At 45.3% G+C, this 25,788-nt stretch overlaps 1 protein-coding gene across 2 annotated transcripts in view; it reads right to left on the bottom strand.

Moving 5' to 3' along the window:
- LOC138647792 (cytochrome P450 2D6-like) overlaps positions 1-25,788 on the bottom strand; it is a 138,302-nt gene that overhangs the window by 72,831 nt on the left and 39,683 nt on the right. For both annotated transcript variants that reach the window (XM_069737052.1, XM_069737051.1), the window contains exons 3-4: positions 12,828-12,980; positions 342-499 (exon numbers count right to left, since the gene is read on the bottom strand). In XM_069737052.1, coding sequence (XP_069593153.1) covers positions 342-499; positions 12,828-12,980 — 311 coding nt within the window. The remainder of the gene's footprint in view (positions 1-341; positions 500-12,827; positions 12,981-25,788) is intronic.

Below are 25,788 nucleotides of genomic sequence, written 5' to 3'. Positions count from 1 at the left end.
TTTAAAAAAAAGGAATATTCATATCTTCTCTACAGCAAACGCTGGTGCAGGGAAGATATGAATGGGGCTTCAGCACCAGATGCTGGTGCGTGTGGTACCCAGTGGGCACACGGGCGGCACACGTGTGCCGCACGTGTGCCACACTGATGTGCCACAGAAATGCACGGGCACACGGACACGGATAATTCCGGCACCGATTTTTCCGGTACCGGAATTATCTGGACGTGTGAGACTGCCCTAAGGCTGTTTATAATTAATGCTGTATCCTAAAGGCCCTTCAATTTGTAAGCTTTTACATAAGATAATTATTAGTGCCAAATAGTTTTAAAACTTTAACTTACCTGACCCAAGAGTCCAGATTTAGCCTTCAATGCTACGTTAAAGAGAAGTAAAAGTCGTTGAAATTTTTCATCGTTGTACTCAAATCTTTCTCCAAATGCAAGTGAACAGATCACATTACTAACAGAATTGTTTATGAGCACACTTGGATCAAACTGATCTGTAGGAAACACAGTATTGATAAAGAGTGAAGTGAAATCACATATACAGGGTCAGGGGTTTGTACAATAAGGTAACGTGGTATTGATTATTATTTGCCTACGAAACTGGGAACTATAGGTGTATAGATTTTTTTTCTGTAAATCTATTTTTAAGAAAGATAAAGGAAGATGTCATGTCCTGCCAGACCTACTTGCCCAGGTCTCTCCCAACTGCACCATAATACGTTCACCTAGAGCTCATGACCAGATCAATCAAAAAACAATAGCTTTCTACAAGTTAAAAATCTTTGCCTAAATTCATCAAAGCTTTTATGCCAGAAAACTGTTGTAGATGGTTTTGAAAAGTTGCATATCTTTTGAATGTCTCTAGAGTTTTCACGACATTTTCACCTAGCTTTGCCAAAATATCATTCCTTACACCAGAAATCTTACTCCAATGTCTGACTGTAATAAGATTTGTGCTGATGTACATAGAGGTGCATGCCACTTGTGAAATGCTCCTGATTCATTAAGAAGCATGTGCCTCTAAGTGAATCAGGAGCGTTTGACTCCAACACAAACCCTCATCAAGACTGATGTACTCCTAGGTTTTTAACAATTTATTACATACTACATAGTTTGCGCTAAAATACCTTTTTAAGTTATAAAAATAAAAGAAATATTTATTAGGGGTACAATTAAAATTAAACTCAACCAATCAATTGCTTGGAATGAAAACAAATAAAGCCCCCGTCACACAAAGCGAGATCGCTAGCGAGATCGCTGCTGAGTCACAAGTTTTGTGACGCAACAGCGACCTCAGTAGCGATCTCGCTTTGTGTGACACGTAGCAGCGACCAGGCCCCTGCTGTGAGATCGCTGGTCGTGTCGGAATGGCCTGGACCTTTTTTTGATCGTTGAGGTCCCGCTGGGTAGCACACATCGCTGTGTTTGACACCTTACCAACGACCTCATGATAGGACGTCCCTCATTGAGGTCTGTTAATCGTCATGAAATAGCTGCCATGTGACATCGTTGTACAGGTCGCTAGAGGTCGCCGCATCGCTGCTGCGTCGTTGGGGAGATCTCACAGTTTGACATCTCACCAGCAACCACATAGCGAAGCAGCAACGATCCCTGACAGGTCGTATCGTTGTCGGGATCGCTGTAGCGTCGCTATGTGTGACGGGGCCTTAAGTCTCAGTATTATCCTGAATGCCTAGTTGATTGAGTCCAGAACATGTCCTGTTTCAATAGCTAATGCACAGAGTTTCCCAAAGTTAATAAACTGGCAGATCAACCTGCATAAAGTGCGTAATGCTGAGGCTATGACCTTTCATGTGGGCTCTGGCACTGACACCACAACTTTTCAGGAACATGTCAGGTGTTTTTAACAGCTGACATGTGCCTCTAATGTCCGCGAGTGGAATCACGATCCACCCATGGCTGTTAACCCATCAAATGCTGCTGTCAAACTCTGACAGTGACATTTAACTCGCGCTTCTGGCAAACACGCCAGAAATCCCGCCCATCGGTGACCCCTACACGTGATCGTGGGTCACCGATGGATTGGAATAACCAGAAGTCTCTAGCAGACCTCTGTGGTTGTGACTGTGGATTGCTATGAGCTCCGCTGTTATGTACAGGTAATTCAGGACCACAATGGACCTTGAAGTTCAGAGCACACAAAGTGACCTGACAATTACCAAAAACATAGGACGAGCTCTGAGACGTGGGAACTCTGCTGACCACAAACCCTAATCCTATCCAACCACACTAGAGGTAGCCGTGGAGCGCTCCTGACCAGTCCTATGCACCTCGAGCACAGCCTGAGAAACTAGCTAGCCCTAAGAAAGAAAAATAAGCCTAGCTTGCCTCAGAGAAATACCCCAAAGTAAAAGGCAGCCCCCCACATATAATGACTGTGAGTTGAGATGAAAATACAAATGCAGAAATGAAATAGATTTAGCAAAGTGAGGCCCAACTTACTGAACAGACTGAAGATAGGAAAGATTACTTTGCGGTCAACACAAAACCCTACAAACAACCACGCAGAGGGGGCAAAAAGACCCTCCGCACCGACTAACGGTACGGAGGTGCTCCCTCTGCGTCCCAGAGCTTCCAGCAAGCAAGAAAAACCAATATAGCAAGCTGGACAGAAAAAATAGCAAACAAAAATAACACAAGCAAAACTTAGCTTATGCAGGATAGACAGGCCACAGGAATGATCCAGGAGAAAGCAAGACCAATACTAGAACATTGACTGGAGGCCAGGATCAAAGCACTAGGTGGAGTTAAATAGAGCAGCACCTAACGACTTAACCTTATCACCTGAGGAAGGAAACTCAGAAGCCGCAGTACCACTCTCATCCACCAAAGGAAGCTCATAGACAGAACCAGCCGAAGTACCACTCACGACCACAGGAGGGAGCTTGGCCACAGAATTCACAACAGTACCCCCGCCTTGAGGAGGGGTCACCGAACCCTCACCAGAGCCCCCAGGCCGACCAGGATGAGCCACATGAAAGGCACGAACCAGATCAGCAGCATGGACATCAGAGGCAAAGACCCAGGAATTATCTTCCTGACCATAACCTTTCCACTTAACCAGATACTGGAGTTTCCGTCTCGAAACACGAGAATCCAAAATCTTCTCCACTATATACTCCAACTCCCCTTCAACCAAAACCGGAGCAGGAGGATCAATAGATGGAACCACAGGTGCCACGTATCTCCGCAACAATGTCCTATGGAACACGTTATGGATGGAAAAAGAAGCTGGAAGAGTCAAACGAAAAGACACAGGATTAAGAACCTCAGAAATCCTATATGGACCAATGAAACGAGGCTTAAACTTAGGAGAGGAAACCTTCATAGGAATATAACGAGATGACAACCAAACCAAATCCCCAACACGAAGTCGGGGACCCACACAGCGCCTGCGGTTAGCGAAACATTGAGCCTTCTCCTGGGACAAAGTCAAATTGTCCACTACATGTGTCCAAATCTGCTGCAACCTATCCACCACAGTATCCACACCAGGACAGTCCGAAGACTCAACCTGCCCTGAAGAGAAACGAGGGTGGAACCCAGAATTGCAGAAAAACGGCGAAACCAAAGTAGCCGAGCTGGCCCGATTATTAAGAGTGAACTCAGCCAAAGGCAAAAAGGACACCCAATCATCCTGATCAGCAGAAACAAAACATCTCAGATATGTTTCCAAGGTCTGATTGGTTCGTTCAGTCTGGCCATTTGTCTGAGGATGGAAAGCCGAGGAAAAAGACAAATCAATGCCCATCCTAGCACAAAAGGCTCGCCAAAACCTCGAAACAAACTGGGAACCTCTGTCAGAAACGATGTTCTCTGGAATGCCATGTAAACGAACCACATGCTGGAAAAACAATGGCACCAAATCAGAGGAGGAAGGCAATTTAGACAAGGGCACCAAATGGACCATCTTAGAGAAGCGATCACAAACCACCCAAATGACCGACATTCTTTGAGAGACGGGGAGATCCGAAATAAAATCCATAGAGATATGTGTCCAAGGCCTCTTCGGGACCGGCAAGGGCAAAAGCAACCCACTGGCACGAGAACAGCAGGGCTTAGCCCGAGCACAAATCCCACAGGACTGCACGAAAGAACGCACATCCTGCGACAGAGACGGCCACCAAAAGGATCTAGCCACCAAATCTCTGGTACCAAAGATTCCAGGATGACCAGCCAACACCGAACAATGAACCTCAGAGATAACTTTATTCGTCCACCTATCAGGGACAAACAGTTTCTCCGCTGGGCAACGGTCAGGTCTATTAGCCTGAAATTTTTGCAGCACCCGCCGCAAATCAGGGGAGATGGCAGACAAAATTACCCCCTCTTTGAGAACACCCGCCGGCTCAGGCAAACCCGAAGAATCGGGCACAAAACTCCTAGACAGGGCATCCGCCTTCACATTTTTAGAGCCCGGAAGGTACGAAACCACAAAGTCAAAACGGGAGAAAAACAGCGACCAACGAGCCTGTCTAGGATTCAACCGTTTGGCAGACTCGAGATAAGTCAAGTTCTTGTGATCAGTCAAGACCACCACGCGATGCTTAGCTCCTTCAAGCCAATGACGCCACTCCTCAAATGCCCACTTCATGGCTAGCAACTCTCGATTGCCAACATCATAATTTCGCTCAGCAGGCGAAAATTTCCTGGAAAAGAAGGCGCATGGTTTCATCACCGAGCAACCAGAACTTCTCTGCGACAAAACAGCCCCTGCTCCAATTTCAGAAGCATCAACCTCGACCTGGAACGGAAGCGAAACATCTGGTTGGCACAACACAGGTGCAGAAGAAAAACGACGCTTCAACTCCTGAAAAGCTTCCACAGCAGCAGAAGACCAATTGACCACATCAGCACCCTTCTTGGTTAAATCAGTCAACGGTTTAGCAATACTAGAAAAGTTATTGATGAAGCGACGATAAAAATTAGCAAAGCCCAGGAACTTCTGCAGACTCTTCAGAGATGTTGGCTGAGTCCAATCATAAATGGCCTGAACTTTAACAGGGTCCATCTCGATAGTAGAAGGAGAAAAAATGAACCCCAAAAATGAAACCTTCTGAACACCAAAGAGACACTTTGACCCCTTCACAAACAAAGAATTAGCACGCAGGACCTGGAACACCATTCTGACCTGCTTCACATGAGACTCCCAATCATCCGAGAAGACCAAAATATCATCCAAGTATACAATCAGGAATTTATCCAGGTACTCTCGGAAGATGTCATGCATAAAGGACTGAAACACTGATGGAGCATTAGAAAGCCCGAATGGCATAACCAGGTACTCAAAATGGCCTTCGGGCGTATTAAATGCTGTTTTCCATTCATCGCCCCGTTTAATACGCACAAGATTATATGCACCACGAAGATCTATCTTGGTGAACCAACTAGCCCCCTTAATCCGAGCAAACAAATCAGACAGCAGCGGCAAGGGGTACTGAAATTTGACCGTAATTTTATTTAGAAGGCGGTAATCAATACAAGGTCTCAGCGAACCATCCTTCTTGGCCACAAAAAAGAACCCCGCTCCCAATGGCGACGATGACGGGCGAATATGACCCTTCTCCAAAGACTCCTTCACGTAACTCCGCATAGCGGCGTGCTCAGGTACAGATAAATTAAACAGTCGACCCTTAGGAAACTTACTACCAGGAATCAAATCGATAGCACAATCACAATCCCTATGCGGAGGTAGGGCATTGGACTTGGGCTCATCGAATACATCCCGGTAATCAGACAAGAACTCTGGGACCTCAGAAGGGGTGAATGATGAGATAGACAAAAATGGAATATCACCATGTACCCCCTGACAACCCCAGCTGGACACAGACATTGATTTCCAATCTAATACTGGGTTATGGACTTGTAGCCATAGCAACCCCAACACGACCACATCATGCAGATTATGCAACACCAGAAAGCGAATATCCTCCTGGTGCGCAGGAGCCATGCACATGGTCAGCTGGGTCCAATACTGAGGCTTATTCTTGGCCAAAGGCGTAGCATCAATTCCTCTCAATGGAATAGGACACTGCAAGGGCTCCAAGACAAACCCACAGCGCCTAGCAAACTCCAAGTCCATCAAATTCAGGGCAGCGCCTGAATCCACAAATGCCATGACAGAATAGGAAGACAAAGAGCAGATCAAAGTACCGGACAAAAGAAATTTCGACTGTACCATACCAATGGTGGCAGACCTAGCGAACCGCTTAGTGCGCTTAGGACAATCGGAGATAGCATGAGTGGAATCACCACAGTAGAAACACAGCCCATTCTGACGTCTGTGTTCTTGCCTTTCAGCTCTGGTCAAAGTCCTATCGCACTGCATAGGCTCAGGTTTATGCTCAGATAATACCGCCAAATGGTGCACAGATTTACGCTCACGCAAGCGTCGACCGATCTGAATGGCCAAAGACATAGACTCATTCAGACCAGCAGGCATAGGAAATCCCACCATGACATCCTTAAGGGCTTCAGAGAGACCCCTTCTGAAAATAGCTGCCAGCGCACATTCATTCCATTGAGTGAGCACGGAGCACTTTCTAAACTTCTGACAATAAATCTCTATCTCATCCAGACCCTGACACAGAGCCAGCAAATTTTTCTCTGCCTGATCCACTGAATTAGGTTCATCGTACAGCAATCCGAGCGCCAGAAAAAACGCATCAATATTACATAATGCAGGATCTCCTGGCGCAAGGGAAAATGCCCAGTATTGAGGGTCGCCATGTAATAAAGAAATAATGATCTTAACTTGTTGAACTGGGTCACCAGAGGAGCGGGGTTTCAAAGCCAGGAATAGTTTACAATTATTTTTAAAATTCAAAAACTTAGCTCTATCTCCAGAAAATAACTCAGGAATAGGAATTTTAGGTTCTAACATAGGATTCTGAACCACTAAATCTTGAATATTCTGTACATTTATAGCGAGATTATCCATCAAAGAGAACAGACCCTGAATGTCCATGTCCACACCTGTGTTCTGAACCACCCTGAATTAAAGGGGAAAAGAAAGACAGAACACAGTGCAAAGAAAAAAAAATGGTCTTAGAACTTCTCTTTTCCCTCTATTGAGAAGCATTAGTACTTTGGGCCTCCAGTACTGTTATGAACAGGTAATTCAGAACCACAATGGACCTTGAAGTTCAGAGCACACAAAGTGACCTGACAATTACCAAAAACATAGGACGAGCTCTGAGACGTGGGAACTCTGCTGACCGCAATCCCTAATCATATCAAACCACACTAGAGGTAGCCGTGGAGCGCTCCTGACCAGTCCTATGCGCCTCGAGCACAGCCTGAGAAACTAGCTAGCCCTAAGAAAGAAAAATAAGCCTAGCTTGCCTCAGAGAAATACCCCAAAGGAAAAGGCAGCCCCCCACATATAATGACTGTGAGTTGAGATGAAAATACAAACGCATAGATGAAATAGATTTAGCAAAGTGAGGCCCAACTTACTGAACAGACCGAAGATAGGAAAGATTACTTTGCGGTCAACACAAAACCCTACAAACAACCACGCAGAGGGGGCAAAAAGACCCTCCGCACTGACTAACGGTACGGAGGTGCTCCCTCTGCGTCCCAGAGCTTCCAGCAAGCAAGAAAAACCAATATAGCAAGCAGGACAGAAAAAATAGCAAACAAAAATAACACAAGCAAAACTTAGCTTATGCAGGATAGACAGGCCACAGGAACGATCCAGGAGAAAGCAAGACCAATACTAGAACATTGACTGGAGGCCAGGATCAAAGCACTAGGTGGAGTTAAATAGAGCAGCACCTAACGACTTAACCTTATCACCTGAGGAAGGAAACTCAGAAGCCGCAGTACCACTCTCATCCACCAAAGGAAGCTCATAGACAGAACCAGCCGAAGTACCACTCACGACAACAGGAGGGAGCTTGGCCACAGAATTCACAACACTCCGCCTGGTGATCAGCGCACATAGCAATCGAACAATTCTGCTTCATACAGGTGATCTCATTATCACCTGTATGCTGTATGTAGCAGAGCTGATCGGTTTATGGCAGCTTCTAGTCTCCCATGGAGACTGTTGATACATGCCAAAAGTAAAAAAAAGTTTTTAAAAATATTTAAAAAATAAAAATAAATAAAAGTTCAATCAACCCCCTTTCACCCCATTCAAAATAAAACAATAAAAAAAATTAAACATACACATATTTGGTATCACCACGTTCAGAATCGCCTGATCTAAGAATACAAAAAAAGAATTATCCCGATTTCTAAACGGTGTAATGAGAAAAAAAGTAATTAAGTTTTTTGGTCACTGCAACATTGTATTAAAATGCATTTCATCAAAACATCGTATCTGCACCAAAATGGTATCATTAAAAACATCAGCTTGACGCTACGGGCAGGGCCGTATTTGCCACTAGGCACTTGAGGGCATGTGCCTAAGGCAGGGAGAATACAGGGGGCGGCACTTGAGCAAGGTTTCTTTTTTTTATAAGTCCTGGGTCACCTCCCTCCCGTCCGCCCCCAAGGCCCCCCCACCCCTCCGCCCCCCCTCTCGAAAGCCCGCCCGTCTCCCACCCACCCTCCTTGAAGACGATACTCACCCTGCTCCAGCGATGCCTGGTCTCAGCGTCTGCAGCTAGTCCTGAATGAGCGGTCACTTGGTACCGCTCATTAAGGTCATGAATAAGCGCATATTCATGACCTTAATGAGCGGTATCACATGACCGCTCACGCAGGAAGAAGGTGCTGCGCCGGGAGTCGGAACAGAGCCAGGGGGATGTCGGCGCAGCCACGCGGTGTGGGACTGGTGAGTATGAGGGACGGGGGGACAGGGGAGGGGGGATGAAGGAGGATGGTTAGCCGCGCGATGCAAGATGGGAGCGGGGGGTGGAGAGATGAGCCATGCATACAGGGGGGATATGAGCCAAACATACAGGGGGGAATATGAGCCATGCATTCAGGGTGGGAATATGAGCCAAGCATACAGGGGGGAATATGAGCCATGCATTCGGGGGGGGGGGGGTGGGAGAATATGAGCCATGCATACAGTGGGGGAATATGAGCCATGCATACAGGGGGGGGGGAGTATGAGCCATGCATTCAGGGGGGAATATGAGCCAAGCATACAGGGGGGGGGGAATATGAGCCATGCATTCAGGGGGGAATATGAGCCATGCATTCATGGGGGGAATGTGAGCCATGCATACAGGGGGAATATAAACCAAGCATACAGGGGGGAATATGAGCCATGCATTCAGGGGGGGGAATATGAGCCAAGCTTACAGGTGGGGAATATGAGCCATGCATTCAGGGGGGGAATATGAGCCATGCATACAGTAGGGGAATATGAGCCATGCATACAGGGGGGAATATAAGCCATGCATTCAGGGGGGAATATGAGCCATGCATTCATGGGGGGAATGTGAGCCATGCATACAGGGGGAATATGAACCAAGCATACAGGGGGGAATATGAGCCATGCATTCAGGGGGGGAATATGAGCCAAGCATACAGGGGGAATATAAGCCATGCATTCAGGGGGGAATATGAGCCATGCATTCATGGGGGGAATGTGAGCCATGCATACAGGGGGGATATGAACCAAGCATACAGGGGGGAATATGAGCCATGCATTCAGGGGGGGAATATGAGCCAAGCATACAGGTGGGGAATATGAGCCATGCATTCAGGGGGGGAATATGAGCCATGCATACAGTAGGGGAATATGAGCCATGCATACATGGGGGAATATAAGCCATGCATTCAGGGGGGAATATGAGCCATGCATTCAGGGGGGGATATGAGCCATGCATACAGGATGGGAATATGAGCCATGCATTCAGGGGGGGGATATGAGCCATGCATACAGGGGGGGAATATGAGCCAAGCATACAGGGGGAATATGAGCCATGCATTCAGGGGGGAAATATGAGCCAAGCATATAGGGGGAATACGAGCCATGCATTCAGGGGGGGGGGGGGATATGAGCCATGCATTCGGGGGGGGGGGAAATATGAGCCATGCATACAGTGGGGGAATATGAGCCATGCCTACAGGGGGGAATATGAGCCATGCATACAGGGGGGGGATATGAGCCATGCATTCAGGGGGGAATATGAGCCATGCATACAGGGGGGGAATATGAGCCATGCGTTCAGGGGGGAATATGAGCCATGCATACAGTGGGGGAATATGAGCCATGCATTCAGGGGGGAATATGAGCCAAGCATACAGTGGGGGAATATGAGCCACGCATTCAGTGAGGGATATGAGCCACGCATGCAGGGGGGAATATGAGCCATGCATACAGGGGGGAAAATGAGCCATGCATACAGGGGGGAATTTGAGCCATGCATACAGGAGGGGGAATATGAGCCATGCATGCAGGAGGGGGGATATGAGCCATGCATATGGGATGGGAGGGAGATGAGCCATGCATAAGGAGGGGGGTCATTATACAGTATTGAGCATCATGTGTGATGATTATACAGTATGGAGAACTGTGTGTGGCCATTATACAGTATTGAGCATCATGTGTGGCCGTTATACAATATGGAGCATCATGTGTGGCCAATGGCCATTATACAGTATGGAGCATCATGTGTGGCTGTTATACAGTATTGAGCATCATGTGGGATCATTATACAGTATGGAGAACTGTGTGTGGCCGTTATACAGTATGGAGCACTATGTGTGGCCATTATACAGTATGGAGCACTGTGAGGCCATTATACAGTATGGAGCATCATGTGTGGCCATTATACATTATGGAGCATCATGTGTGGCCATTATACAGTATGGAGCATCATGTGTGGCCATTATACAGTATTGGGCATCATGTGTGGCCATTATACAGTATGGAGAACTGTGTGTGGCCATTATACAGTTTGGAGCATCATGTGTGGTGGCCGTTATACGGTATTGAGCATCATGTGTGGCCATTATACAGTATGGAGCATCATGTGTGGCCATTATACAGTATGGAGTACTGTGTGGCCATATTTTTTTTTGTTTATAATTATTGTATATAAAACAGTGTGATCAGCAGTGCTAAATGGCTGTGGTTGGGACGTGGATATGGGTGTGACTAGTTGTGAAATCGGTGTAGTCAGAGGCGTGGCCTAAAATTTGCCGCGGCGCACTACGCATGCCGCAAACTTTATACCTTCTTCCCTTCTTCAAAAGTTGCCAGATCATGGCAAGTGACGCAAATCCCATAGGGAATGAATGAGGCCAAATGCAGTGTTGCCGTAATTGATCTGTTATGCGGCACATGCAGAAAAACTGCCGGATTTGCTGCAAAAGGCGACTTTCACATCAGCGATTTATGGCAAAATCACTGCCGATAGTGTCATACTCACCAAAGGGGGAGGCAGCACTAAAAGTGCCTAGGGCAGCAGAAACTCTAAATACGGCCCTGGCTATGGGTATCAGAAAATGGCGCATTTTATAATTATTTTTTTTAACTAACTGGAATTTTTTTTCACTGCTTAAATAAAAAAGAACCAAGAGATGTTTGGTGTCTATGAACTCGTAATGACCTGGAGAATCATAATGGCAGGTTAGTTTTAGCATTTAACGAACATGGTAAAAAAACAAAAAAAAAAAAAACAACTGTGGGATTGCACTATTTTGCAATTTCACCGCACTTGGATTTTTTTTCACCATTTTCAAGTACACAACATGGTAAAACCAATCATGTCTTTCAAAAGTGCAACTCGTCCCTCAAAAAACAAGCCCTCACATGGCCATTTTATGGCTCCGGGAAGAAGGGGAGAAAAAAATGAAAATGCAAAACTAAAAATAGCTCTGGTCGTTAAGGGGTTAATCACATTTGAATTTTCCTGCTATTTATATTTTGATGCACTAGGGGCCAGACTGTGTACTGGGTCTTAATATCCCTGAGATTCCAGAGACCCTCCGCCTGCCTCAAGTTTTTGAATGACGGGTTACTGCTGAGATTTCAAACAGAGACAGCAGTACATTCATAGGCTGGAGGCAGCGGAGGGGCTGGGGATCACTGTCAGCGAGGAGAAGACCCGATGTACAGTCCGGCCCCAGAGCACAAAAATCTAATTAGAATTAAACGCAAGGCTAGAAAGACAATATATCGCACAATCAGTCCAGAGTGCCGGTTATGTCCCAATGGAGAAACAAGCAGTTGCCCAAGCGGCATCCGGGTGCATACTCAGAAGAAAAAAAGTTTTTCCAAAGAAAAATCAAATAAGGAAAGAGAGCACTCACCAACCGCTGTAATCGTCCTTTACTTTATTGCGGCATTAATGCAAAACATATCAAAATGCAGCAGGGAGAAACTGTGGTTCCTGAAGCGCAATCGGCGCGAAACGGCCGTAGTCTGAAGGAACCACAGTTTCTCCCTGCCGCATTTTGATATGTTTTGCATTAATGCCGCAATAAAGTAAAGGACGATTACAGCTGTTGGTGAGTGCTCTCTTTCCTTATTTGATTTTTCTAATTAGAATTAAAGTTGGTGATTATAGCAGAACAAAAAAATTGATTTCTTTACCAAAGATATTAATTTAATCAGTACATCAATTATAGCACCATTACTGCCTTTACTTTTCTTTACATTACAAAATTGCTCTGACAGGTTCTCCTTAACATATACAAGACCATGGAGATTTCATTGCTGTACTACAGATTCCACTTCAGACTCCACATTCTCTAAATTAAAATACCGTAAATCACCAGTTAGTAGGAATAATGTTCTCTCATTTGCACATATCAGCTGTTGATTTCTTCTATTAAAGTAACAGGTATTATAAATATATTACACTTTTATTACAAACTTCTGTATCTCACCTTTTTGAGACTTAAATGCAGAACAAAGGGACTGAGCTTCTTCGGTCACTCTCTCCTCCAGGGATTTCTTGCCCATCCCAAAGTTTCTCAGTGCGGCCATGGCAAACCTTCTTTGTTCTTTCCATGATCTCCCATAATCGGCAAATGCTATGCCTAACACATAAAATGTTCAATCAAAGTAAGAACTATAATTTTTAACCTTTTCGCAAATCGACCAAATTGATTTACTCCTGGATAAAAGTTAAATGTTTTTAGAGCATGGTATTGTCATAGATGATCATTCTGGTGTGATAATATTGGCACTAAGCTTTCACCAATATCTAATTTTGCTAAGGAACTATTATGTGGATATATGCAGGCGCTGTAAACTTGTAAATGTGTTTAGGAAAAGAATTTGTAGACTACGGCAACCGCTATGTACATGTGTTTTCAGATATCATTTCATTTTCTGAATATTTTTCACAATTTCTGACACTTATATTTAATTTAAATTAGAACATACAAAATCTTTTGCATTACAAATGAGACATCACAGATATACATAAATCTAAGTAGAGAGCAATCTGTACAACAATGGGGGGAGAGTGGGTATATCTTGTCTTTGTTCTGTAATAAAAAGCAGTGATATCCCTGAAGAGCCCTTGCAGGAATTGCCATTAATGAGAGACTGCCATCTGCTGGCAAGGCAAAATCAAGTGGAACCAAATTGTGCAGGAAGATTTGCAGGGGGAGCGACTACGCACCAAATGGCATGCAGATTGGGCACCAGGGAAGAGAGCAGAGCAGACATGCTCCAGAGATGCCGCTGAGACCAGCGCGACAGGCCTCAGGGGGAAGTCTACGTCACCAAGGTGTTGGTCAACCCCTGGGAAGGTCTGGATTCTCTTCAGGAGCACTACAACTTCCATCTATGCTGGTCAGGACCAGGGGCCACGCACTGTGCTAGTCAAGCCTCTGAGGCCTGTCAAGAGCTGAGGCCTAGTCCTCTCCAACCCAAGACTAAGAGACTTCAAGCCGAGAAGGTCCATGAGGAGATTGCGACAGGAGAGGCATGCCTGCGATTGAGGAGGAACAATGCGAGTGAGCAAGGCGGTCACTTCCAGCTATAACCTACGGTATCATAGGACAACAGGTTGGGAGTGAGCCAGTTGGTGTGTGGGATGCCCAACATGCCTTAATAAATTACACCAAAGAGAGATGTAGGGCCAGAGCTGGAGAGACAACTTACGTGGTGACTCTCATAACTGGGTGCACCATCTAATATACAGCACAGACACGTAGTATACTGCCCAGTCACGTAGTATATTGGCCAGTCACGTAGTATGCACCATATCCCCGTTAAAAAAAAGAATGAAAATAAAAAATAGTTACATACTCACCATCCGGAGCCTCCGGATTGAAGCGGCCGGTTACCAATGGTCCTCGCGCACTCCGGTCTGAAAAGTGCATTGCGGTCTCGCGAAATGATGATGTAGCGGTCTCATGAGGCGGCACGTCATCATGTCGCGAGACCGCAAAGCATGGAGCGGTCACCGGGGCGTCGCAAGGAGCATCGGTAATCGGCCGCTTTGATCCGGGGGCTCCGGATGGTGAGTATGTAACTATTTTTTATTTTTTCTATTATTTTTAACATTAGATATTTTTACTATTCATGCTGCATAGGCCGCATGAATAGTAAAAAGTTGGTCACACAGGGTTAATAGCAGCGTTAACCGAGTGCGTTGCACCGCGGTCAACGTTGCCATTAACCCTGTGTGAGCGCTGACCGGAGGGGAGTATGCGGGCGCTGAGCGCTGACTGCGGGGAGGAAGGAGCGGCCATTTTCTTCCGGACTGTGCCTGTCGCTGATTGGTCATGGCTGTTTTGCCGCAACCAATCAGCGACTTGGATTTCCATGACAGACAGAGGCCGCGACCAATGAATATCTGTGACAGACAGACAGACGGAAGTGACCCTTAGACAATTATATAGTAGACTAGCTGAAGAGTCCGGAGTTGCCTGGGCGTAGTAAATATCTGTGGTTAGTTATAGCACCTCACTTCTCTTATTTTCCCATCACGCCTCTCATTTTCCCAATCACATCTTTCATTTTCCCCCACATCTCTCATTTTCTCCCTCACACCTCTCATTTTCTCCCTCACTCCTCTCATTCCCCCCTAACACTTGTCATTTCAACCTCACATCTGTCATTTTCTGATCACTCCACTATTTTTCCTCACTCCTTTCATTTTGCACTCACACCTTTTCATTTTCACCTCACACCTCTCATTTTCACCTCATCACCTCAGTATATACATGTTTGTCATCTCCCTTATACAGTGGGGCAAAAAAGTATTTAGTCAGTCAGCAATAGTGCAAGTTCCACCACTTAAAAAGATGAGAGGCGTCTGTAATTTACATCATAGGTAGACCTCAACTATGGGAGACAAACTGAGAAAAAAAAATCCAGAAAATCACATTGTCTGTTTTTTTAACATTTTATTTGCATAATATGGTGGAAAATAAGTATTTGGTCAGAAACAAAATTTCATCTCAATACTTTGTAATATATCCTTTGTTGGCAATGACAGAGGTCAAACGTTTTCTGTAAGTCTTCACAAGGTTGCCACACACTGTAGTTGGTATGTTGGCCCATTCCTCCATGCAGATCTCCTCTAGAGCAGTGATGTTTTTGGCTTTTCGCTTGGCAACACGGACTTTCAACTCCCTCCAAAGGTTTTCTATAGGGTTGAGATCTGGAGACTGGCTAGGCCACTCCAGGTCCTTGAAATGCTTCTTATGAAGCCACTCCTTCGTTGCCCTGGCGGTGTGCTTTGGATCATTGTCATGTTGAAAGACCCAGCCACGTTTCATCTTCAATGCCCTTGCTGATGGAAGGAGGTTTGCACTCAAAATCTCACGATACATGGCCCCATTCATTCTTTCATGTACCCGGATCAGTCGTCCTGGCCCCTTTGCAGAGAAACAGCCCCAAAGCATGATGTTTCCACCACCATGCTTTACAGTAGGTATGGTGTTTGATGGATGCAACTCAGTATTCTTTTTCCTCCAAACACGACAAGTTGTGTTTCTACCAAACAGTTCCAGTTTGGTTTCATCAGACCGTAGGACATTCTCTCAAAACTCCTCTGGATCATCCAAATGCTCTCTAGCAAACTTCAGACGGGCCCGGGCACGTACTGGCTTAAGCAGTGGGACACGTCTGGCACTGCAGGATCTGAGTCCATGGTGGCGTAGTGTGTTACTTATGGTAGGCCTTGTTACATTGGTCCCAGCTCTCTGCAGTTCATTCACTAGGTCCCCCCGCGTGGTTCTGGGATTTTTGCTCACCGTTCTTGTGATCATTCTGACCCCACGGGGTGGGATTTTGCGTGGAGCCCCAGATCGAGGGAGATTATCAGTGGTCTTGTATGTCTTCCATTTTCTAATTATTGCTCCCACTGTTGATTTCTTCACTCCAAGCTGGTTGGCTTTTACAGATTCAGTCTTCCCAGCCTGGTGCAGGGCTACAATTTTGTTTCTCGTGTCCTTTGACAGCTCTTTGGTCTTCACCATAGTGGAGTTTGGAGTCAGACTGTTTGAGGGTGTGCACAGGTGTCTTTTTATACTGATAACAAGTTTAAACAGGTGCCATTACTACAGGTAATGAGTGGAGGAAAGAGGAGACTCTTAAAGAAGAAGTTACAGGTCTGTGAGAGCCAGAAATCTTGATTGTTTGTTTCTGACCAAATACTTATTTTCCACCATAATATGCAAATAAAATGTTAAAAAAACAGACAATGTGATTTTCTGGATTTTTTTTTCTCAGTTTGTCTCCCATAGTTGAGGTCTACCTATGATGTAAATTACAGACGCCTCTCATCTTTTTAAGTGGTGGAACTTGCACTATTGCTGACTGACTAAATACTTTTTTGCCCCACTGTATATAGTATACATCTGTATGTCATCTCCTGTATATAGTATATACCTGTATGTCATCTCCCCTGTATATAGTATATACCTGCTGTGTGTCATCTCCCCTATATATAGTATATAACTGAATGTCATCTCCTTCTATATGTAGTATATACCTGTATGTCATCTCCTCCTGTATATAGTATATACCTGTGTGTCATCTCCCCTGTATATAGTATATATCTGTGTGTCATCTCCTCCTGTATATAGTATATACCTGCATGTCATCTTCTATATATAGCATATACCTGTATGTCATCTCCTCCTGTATATAGTATATACCTGTAGGTCATCTGCTCCTGTATATAGTATATTCCTGTGTGTCATCTCCTCCTGTATATAGTATATACCTGTATGTCATCTCCTCCTGTATATATATGTACCTGTATGTCATCTCCTCCTCTATATAGTATATACCTGTGTGTCATCTCTCCTGTATATAGTATATATCTGTGTGTCATCTCCCCTGTATATAGTATATACCTGTGTGTCATCTCCTCCTGTATTAGACCTCATTCACACGTTATTTGCTCAGTATTTTTACCTCAGTATTTGTAAGCTAAATTGGCAGCCTGATAAATCCCCAGCCAACAGGAAGCCCTCCCCCTGGCAGTATATATTAGCTCACACATACACATAATAGACAGGTCATGTGACTGACAGCTGCCGTATTTCCTATATGGTACATTTGTTGTAGTTTGTCTGCTTATTAATCAGATTTTTATTTTTGAAGGATAATACCAGACTTGTGTGTGTTTTAGGGCGAGTTTCGTTTGTCAAGTTGTGTGTGTTGACTTGCGTGTGGCGACATGCATGTAGCGACTTTTGTGAGATGAGTTTTGTGTGGCAACATGCGTGTAGCAACTTTTTGTGTGTCGAGTTGCATGTGACAGGTTAGTGTAGCAAGTTGTGTGCAGCAAGTTTTGCGCATGGCGAGTTTTGCGCGTGGCGAGTTTTATGTGTGCTGCCATTTGAGTATGTGTAAGTTTTGTGTGAGGCAACTTTTGCATGTGTTGCAATTTTTGTGCATGTGGCAATTTTTCCGCGTGTGCAAGTTTTGCGTGTGGCGAGTTTTCCATGAGGTGAGTTTTGCACTTGTGGCGAGTTTTGCAAGAGCCTAGTTTTTGCATGTGGCGAGTTCTGCGTGTGGCGAGTTTTGAGCGGCGACTTTTGTGTTTCGATTTTTATGTGGCGAGGTTGGTGTATGTGTGGTGAAATGTGTGCTGAGGGTAATATGTGTTCAAGCACGTGGTAGTGTGTGGCGCATTTTGTTTCATATCCCCGTGTGTGGTGAGTATCCCATGTCGGGGCCCCACCTTAGCAACTGTACAGTATATACTCTTTGGCGCCATCGCTCTCATTCTTTAAGTCCCCCTTGTTCACATCTGGCAGCTGTCAATTTGCCTCCTACACTTTTCCTTTAAATTTTTCCCATTATATAGATAGTGGCAAAATTGTTAGGTGAATTGGAAAGCGCGGGTTAAAATTTCACCTCACAACATAGCCTATGACGCTCTCGGGGTCCAGACGTGTGACTGTGCAAAATTTTGTGGCTGTAGCTGCAACGCCTCCAACAATTTTCCTTTCACTTTTTCCCCATTATGTAGATAGGGGCAAAATTGTTTGGTGAATTGGAAAGCACGGGGTTAAAATTTCACCTCACAACATAGCCTATGACGCTCTCAGGGTCCAAACGTGTGACTGTGAAAAATTTTGTGGCTGTAGCTGCGACGCCTCCAACACTTTTCCTTTCACTTTTTTCCCCATTATGTAGATAGGGGCAAAATTGTTTGGTGAATTGGAACGCGCGGGTTTTAAAATTTCGCACAACAACATAGCCTATGACGCTCTCGGGGTCCAGACGTGTGACTGTGCAAAATTTTGTGGCTGTAGCTGCGACGGTGCAGATGCCAATCGCGGACATTCATACACACACACACATGCACACACACATTCAGCTTTATATATTAGACTAGATGAAGAGCCCGGCGTTGCCTGGGCATAGTAAATATCTGTGGTTAGTTATAGCACGTCACTTCTCTTATTTTCCCATCACGCCTCTCATTTTCCCAATCACATCTTTCATTTTCCCCCTCACATCTCTCATTTTCTCCCTCACACCTCTCATTTTCTCCCTCACTCCTCTCATTCCCTCCTAACACTTGTCATTTCGACCTCACATCTGTCATTTTCCGATCACTCCACTATTTTCCCTTACTCCTCTCATTTTGCGCTCACACCTTTTCATTTTCACCTCACACCTCTCATTTTCACCTCAGTATATACATGTTTGTCATCTCCCTTGTATATAGTATACACCTGTATGTCATCTCCTGTATATAGTATATACCTGTATGTCATCTCCCCTGTATATAGTATATACCTACTGTGTGTCATCTCCCCTGTATATAGTATATACCTGTATGTCATCTCCTCCTATATATAGTATATACCTGTATGTCATCTCCTCCTATATATAGTATATACCTGTATGTCATCTTCTATATATAGTATATACCTGTATGTCATCTCCTCCTGTATATAGTATATACCTGTGTGTCATCTCCCCTGTATATAGTATATATCTGTGTGTCATCTCCTCCTGTATATAGTATATACCTGTATGTCATCTTCTATATATAGCATATACCTGTATGTCATCTCCTCCTGTATATAGTATATACCTGTAGGTAATCTGCTCCTGTATATAGTATATACCTGTGTGTCATCTCCTCCTGTATATAGTAGATACCTGTATGTCATCTCCTCCTCTATATAGTATATACCTGTGTGTCATCTCTCCTGTATATAGTATATATGTGTGTGTCATCTCCCCTGCATATAGTATATACCTGTGTGATCTCCTGTATTAGACCTCGTTCACACGTTATTTCCTCAGTATTTTTACCTCAGTATTTGTAAGATAAATTGGCAGCCTGATAAATCCCCAGCCAACAGGAAGCCTGTTATGACCTGGTGGTCAGGACAATAATGGACCTGGTGGTTAAGAGCACATGGAATGACCTGATAGTTACTGATAATAAAGGACGAGCTCTGGGACGTGGGAACTCTGCTGACCGCAATCCCTAATCCTATCAAACACACTAGAAATATCCGTGGATTGCGCCTAACGCTCCCTATGCAACTCGGCACAGCCTAAGGAACTAGCTAGCCCTGAAGATAGAAAAATAAAGCCTACCTTGCCTCAGAGAAATTCCCCAAAGGAAAAGGCAGCCCCCCACATATAATGACTGTGAGTAAAGATGAAAATACAAACACAGAGATGAAATAGATTTAGCAAAGTGAGGCCCGACTTACTGAACAGACCGAGGATAGGAAAGGTTACTTTGCGGTCAGCACAAAAACCTACAAAAAGACCACGCAGAGGGCGCAAAAAAGACCCTCCGCACCGACTCACGGTGCGGAGGCGCTCCCTCTGCGTCCCAGAGCTTTCAGCAAGCAAGACAACAATAAAAATAGCAAGCTGGACAGAAAAATAGCAAACCAAAGAAATACAAGCTGGAACTTAGCTTCTGCTGGGAAGACAGGTCACAAGAACGATCCAGGAGTGAACTAGACCAATACTGGAACATTGACAGGTGGCATGGAGCAAAAGTCTAAGTGGAGTTAAATAGAGCAGCCAGCTAATGAATTTACATCATCACCTGTGGAAGGAAACTCAGAAACACCCACCAGAGGAAGTCCATGGACAGAACCAGCCGAAGTACCATTCATGACCACAGGAGGGAGCCCGACAACAGAATTCACAACAGTACCCCCCCTTGAGGAGGGGTCACCGAACCCTCACCAGAGCCCCCAGGCCGACCAGGATGAGCCAAATGAAAGGCACGAACCAGATCGGCAGCATGAACATCAGAGGCAAAAACCCAGGAATTATCTTCCTGACCATAACCCTTCCACTTGACCAGGTACTGGAGTTTCCGTCTCGAAACACGAGAATCCAAAATCTTCTCCACCATATACTCCAACTCCCCCTCAACCAACACCGGGGCAGGAGGATCAACGGATGGAACCACAGGCGCCACGTATCTCCACAATAACGACCTATGGAACACATTATGGATGGCAAAAGAAGCAGGAAGGGCCAAACGAAATGACACAGGATTGATAACCTCAGAAATCTTATACGGACCAATGAAACGAGGCTTAAACTTAGGAGAGGAAACCTTCATAGGAACATAATGAGACGAAAACCAAACCAAATCCCCAACACGAAGTCGGGGACCCACACAGCACCGGCGGTTAGCGAAACGTTGAGCCTTCTCCTGGGACAATGTCAAATTGTCCACCACATGAGTCCAAATCTGCTGCAACCTATCCACCACAGTATCTACACCAGGACAGTCCGAAGACTCAACCTGCCCTGAAGAGAAACGAGGATGGAAACCAGAATTGCAGAAAAACGGCGAAACCAAAGTAGCCGAGCTGGCCCGATTATTAAGGGCGAACTCAGCCAACGGCAAAAAGGACACCCAATCATCCTGATCAGCAGAAACAAAGCATCTCAGATATGTTTCCAAAGTTTGATTAGTTCGTTCGGTTTGGCCATTTGTCTGAGGATGGAAAGCCGAGGAAAAAGACAAATCAATGCCCATCCTAGCACAAAAGGATCGCCAAAACCTCGAAACAAACTGGGAACCTCTGTCAGAAACGATGTTCTCCGGGATACCATGTAAACGAACCACATGCTGGAAAAATAATGGCACCAAATCAGAGGAGGAAGGCAATTTAGACAAAGGTACCAAATGGACCATCTTAGAAAAGCGATCACAAACCACCCAAATGACCGACATCTTTTGAGAGACGGGGAGATCTGAAATAAAATCCATAGAAATATGCGTCCAGGGCCTCTTTGGGACCGGCAAGGGCAAAAGCAACCCACTGGCACGAGAACAGCAGGGCTTAGCCCGAGCACAAGTCCCACAGGACTGCACAAAACAACGCACATCCCGTGACAAAGACGGCCACCAAAAGGATCTAGCCACCAAATCTCTGGTACCAAAGATTCCAGGATGCCCAGCCAACACTGAACAATGAATCTCAGAGATAACTCTACTAGTCCATCTATCAGGGACAAACAGTTTCTCCGCTGGGCAACGGTCAGGTCTATCAGCCTGAAATTTTTGCAGCACCCGCCGCAAATCAGGGGGGATGGCAGACAAAATTACCCCCTCTTTGAGAATACCCGCCGGCTCAGGAACACCCGGAGAGTCAGGCACAAAACTCCTTGACAGGGCATCAGCCTTCACATTCTTAGAGCCCGGAAGGTACAAAACCACAAAATCAAAACGGGAGAAAAATAACGACCATCTAGCCTGTCTCGGATTCAACCGTTTGGCAGACTCAAGATAAGTCAAATTCTTGTGATCTGTCAAGACCACCACGCGATGCTTGGCTCCTTCAAGCCAATGACCCCACTCCTCGAATGCCCACTTCATGGCCAACAACTCACAATTACCAACATCATAATTATGCTGCAGGCGAAAACTTTCTAGAAAAGAAAGCACATGGCTTCATCACCGAGCCATCAGAACTTCTTTGCGACAAAACAGCCCCTGCTCCAATCTCAGAAGCATCAACCTCAACCTGAAACGGGAGCGAAACATCTGGCTGGCACAACACAGGGGCAGAAGAAAAACGATGCTTCAACTCCTGAAAAGCCTCTACAGCTGCAGAAGACCAATTGACCACATCAGCACCCTTCTTGGTCAAATCAGTCAACGGTTTAGCAACAGTAGAAAAATTAGCGATGAAGCGCCGATAAAAATTAGCAAAGCCCAGGAACTTTTGCAGGCTCTTCACAGATGTCGGCTGAGTCCAATCGTAAATGGCCTGGACTTTAACAGGGTCCATCTCGATAGTAGAAGGGGAAAAAATGAACCCCAAAAATGAAACCTTCTGAACTCCAAAGAGACACTTTGACCCCTTCACAAACAAGGAATTAGCACGAAGGACCTGGAACACCATTCTGACCTGCTTCACATGAGACTCCCAATCATCCGAAAAGACCAAAATATCATCCAAATACACAATCAGGAATTTATCCAGGTACTCTCGGAAGATGTCATGCATAAAGGACTGAAATACTGATGGAGCATTGGAAAGCCCGAATGACATAACTGTTATGGCTGGCAATCAGGCAACACAGCGTGCAGTAATCAGCGCACATACAGAGATCTGGCAATAACCAAAAACAATAGGACGAGCTCTGAGACGTGGAATCTCTGTAGACTGCAGTACCTGATCTATCCTCACACAACTATAAGCAGCAGTGGATTGCGCCTATCAACTACCTATGCAACTCGGCACTGCCTGAGGAGCTGACTAGCCTGAAGATAGAAATACAAGCCTGACTTACCTCAGAGAAATACCCCAAAGGAATAGGCAGCCCCCCACATATAATGACTGTTAGCAAGATGAAAAGACAAACGTAGGAATGAAATAGATTCAGCAAAGTGAGGCCCGATATTCTAGACAGAGCGAGGATAGCAAAGAGAACTATGCAGTCTACAAAAAACCCTAAAACGAAAACCACGCAAAGGGGCAAAAAGACCCACCGTGCCGAACTAACAGCACGGCGGTGCACCCCTTTGCTTCTCAGAGCTTCCAGCAAAAGTTAATAGCAAGCTGGACAGAAAAAACAGAAAACAAACTAGAAGCACTTATCTAGCAGAGCAGCAGGCCCAAGGAAAGATGCAGTAGCTCAGATCCAACACTGGAACATTGACAAGGAGCAAGGAAGACAGACTCAGGTGGAGCTAAATAGCAAGGCAGCCAACGAGCTCACCAAAACACCTGAGGGAGGAAACCCAGAGACTGCAATACCACTTGTGACCACAGAAGTGAACTCAGCCACAGAATTCACAACACATAACCAGGTACTCAAAATGGCCCTCGGGCGTATTAAATGCTGTTTTCCATTCATCGCCTTGTTTAATACGCACAAGATTATACGCCCCTCGAAGATCTATCTTGGTGAACCAACTAGCCCCTTTAATGCGAGCAAACAAATCAGACAGCAACGGCAAAGGATACTGAAATTTGACTGTAATTTTATTAAGAAGGCGGTAATCAATACAAGGTCTCAAAGAACCATCCTTCTTGGCCACAAAAAAGAACCCTGCTCCTAACGGTGATGACGATGGGCGAATATGGCCTTTCTCCAAGGATTCCTTTATATAACTCCGCATAGCGGTGTGTACTGGCACAGATAAATTGAACAATCGGCCCTTAGGAAACTTACTACCAGGAATCAAATTAATTGCACAATCGCAATCCCTATGAGGAGGTAGGGCACTGGCTTTGGGCTCATCAAATACATCCCGATAATCCGACAAAAACTCTGGAACTTCAGAAGGAGTGGAAGATGAAATAGACAAAAATGGAACATCACCATGTACCCCTTGGCAACCCCAGCTGGACACAGACATAGATTTCCAGTCCAATACTGGATTATGAACCTGTAGCCATGGCAACCCCAAAACGACCACATCATGCAGATTATGCAACACCAGAAAGCGGATATCCTCCTGATGTGCAGGAGCCATGCACATGGTCAATTGGGTCCAGTACTGAGGCCTATTCTTGGCCAAAGGCGTAGCATCAATTCCTCTCAATGGAATAGGATACTGCAAGGGCTCCAAGAAAAAACCACAGCGCCTAGCATACTCCAAGTCCATCAAATTCAGGGCAGCGCCTGAATCCACAAATGCCATAACAGAATAGGATGACAAAGAGCAAATCAGAGTAACGGACAATAGAAATGTCCGACTGCACCGTACCAATGGTGGCAGACCTAGCGAACCGCTTAGTGCGCTTAGGACAATTGGAGATAGCATGAGTGGAATCACCACAGTAAAAACATAGCCCATTCCGACGTCTGTGTTCTTGCCGTTCAGCTCTGGTCAAAGTCCTATCACATTGCATAGGCTCAGGCCCATGCTCAGATAGTACCGCCAAATGGTGCACAGCTATACGCTCACGCAAGCGTCGATCGATCTGAATGGCCAAGGACATAGACTCATTCAGTCCAGCAGGCATGGGAAATCCCACCATGACATCCTTAAGGGCTTCAGAGAGACCCTTTCTGAAGATTGCTGCCAGGGCACATTCATTCCACTGAGTGAGCACAGACCACTTTCTAAACTTCTGACAATATATCTCCGCTTCATCCTGACCCTGACACAGAGTCAGCAAGATTTTCTCTGCCTGATTCACTGAATTAGGTTCGTCATAAAGCAATCCAAGCGCCAGGAAAAACGCATCAACATCACGCAATGCCGGATCTCCTGGCGCAAGGGAAAATGCCCAGTCTTGAGGGTCACCACGTAACAAAGAAATAATGATCTTTACTTGTTGAACAGGGTCACCTGAGGAGCGAGGTTTCAAGGCAAGAAACAATTTACAATTATTTTTGAAATTCAAGAACTTAGAGCTATCACCAAAAAACAAATCAGGAATTGGAATCCTAGGCTCTGACATCGGATTCTGAACCACAAAATCTTGAATGTTTTGTACCCTTGTAGTGAGATTATCCATCCAAGAGGACAGATCTTGAATGTCCATGTTTACACCTGTGTCCTGAACCACCCAGAGGTAAAGGGGAAAAGAGAGACAAAACACACTGCAAAGAAAAAAAAATGGTCTCAGAACTTCTCTTATCCCTCTATTAAGATGCATTAGTACTTTGTGCCTCCTTTACTGTTATGACCTGGTGGTCAGGACAATAATGGACCTGGTGGTTAAGAGCACACGGAATGACCTGATAGTTACTGATAATAAAGGACGAGCTCTGGGACGTGGGAACTCTGCTGACCGCAATCCCTAATCCTATCAAACACACTAGAAATAGCTGTGGATTGCACCTAACGCTCCCTATGCAACTCGGCACAGCCTAAGGAACTAGCTAGCCCTGAAAATAGAAAAATAAAGCCTACCTTGCCTCAGAGAAATCCCCCAAAGAAAAAGGCAGCCCCCCACATATAAT

The sequence above is a fragment of the Ranitomeya imitator genome, chromosome 8, assembly GCF_032444005.1.
Source record: "Ranitomeya imitator isolate aRanImi1 chromosome 8, aRanImi1.pri, whole genome shotgun sequence".
NCBI classification, from domain to species: Eukaryota; Metazoa; Chordata; class Amphibia; order Anura; family Dendrobatidae; genus Ranitomeya; species Ranitomeya imitator.
Note: the sequence above shows the minus strand (reverse complement) of the source record. Positions and strands in the feature narration are given on the sequence as shown.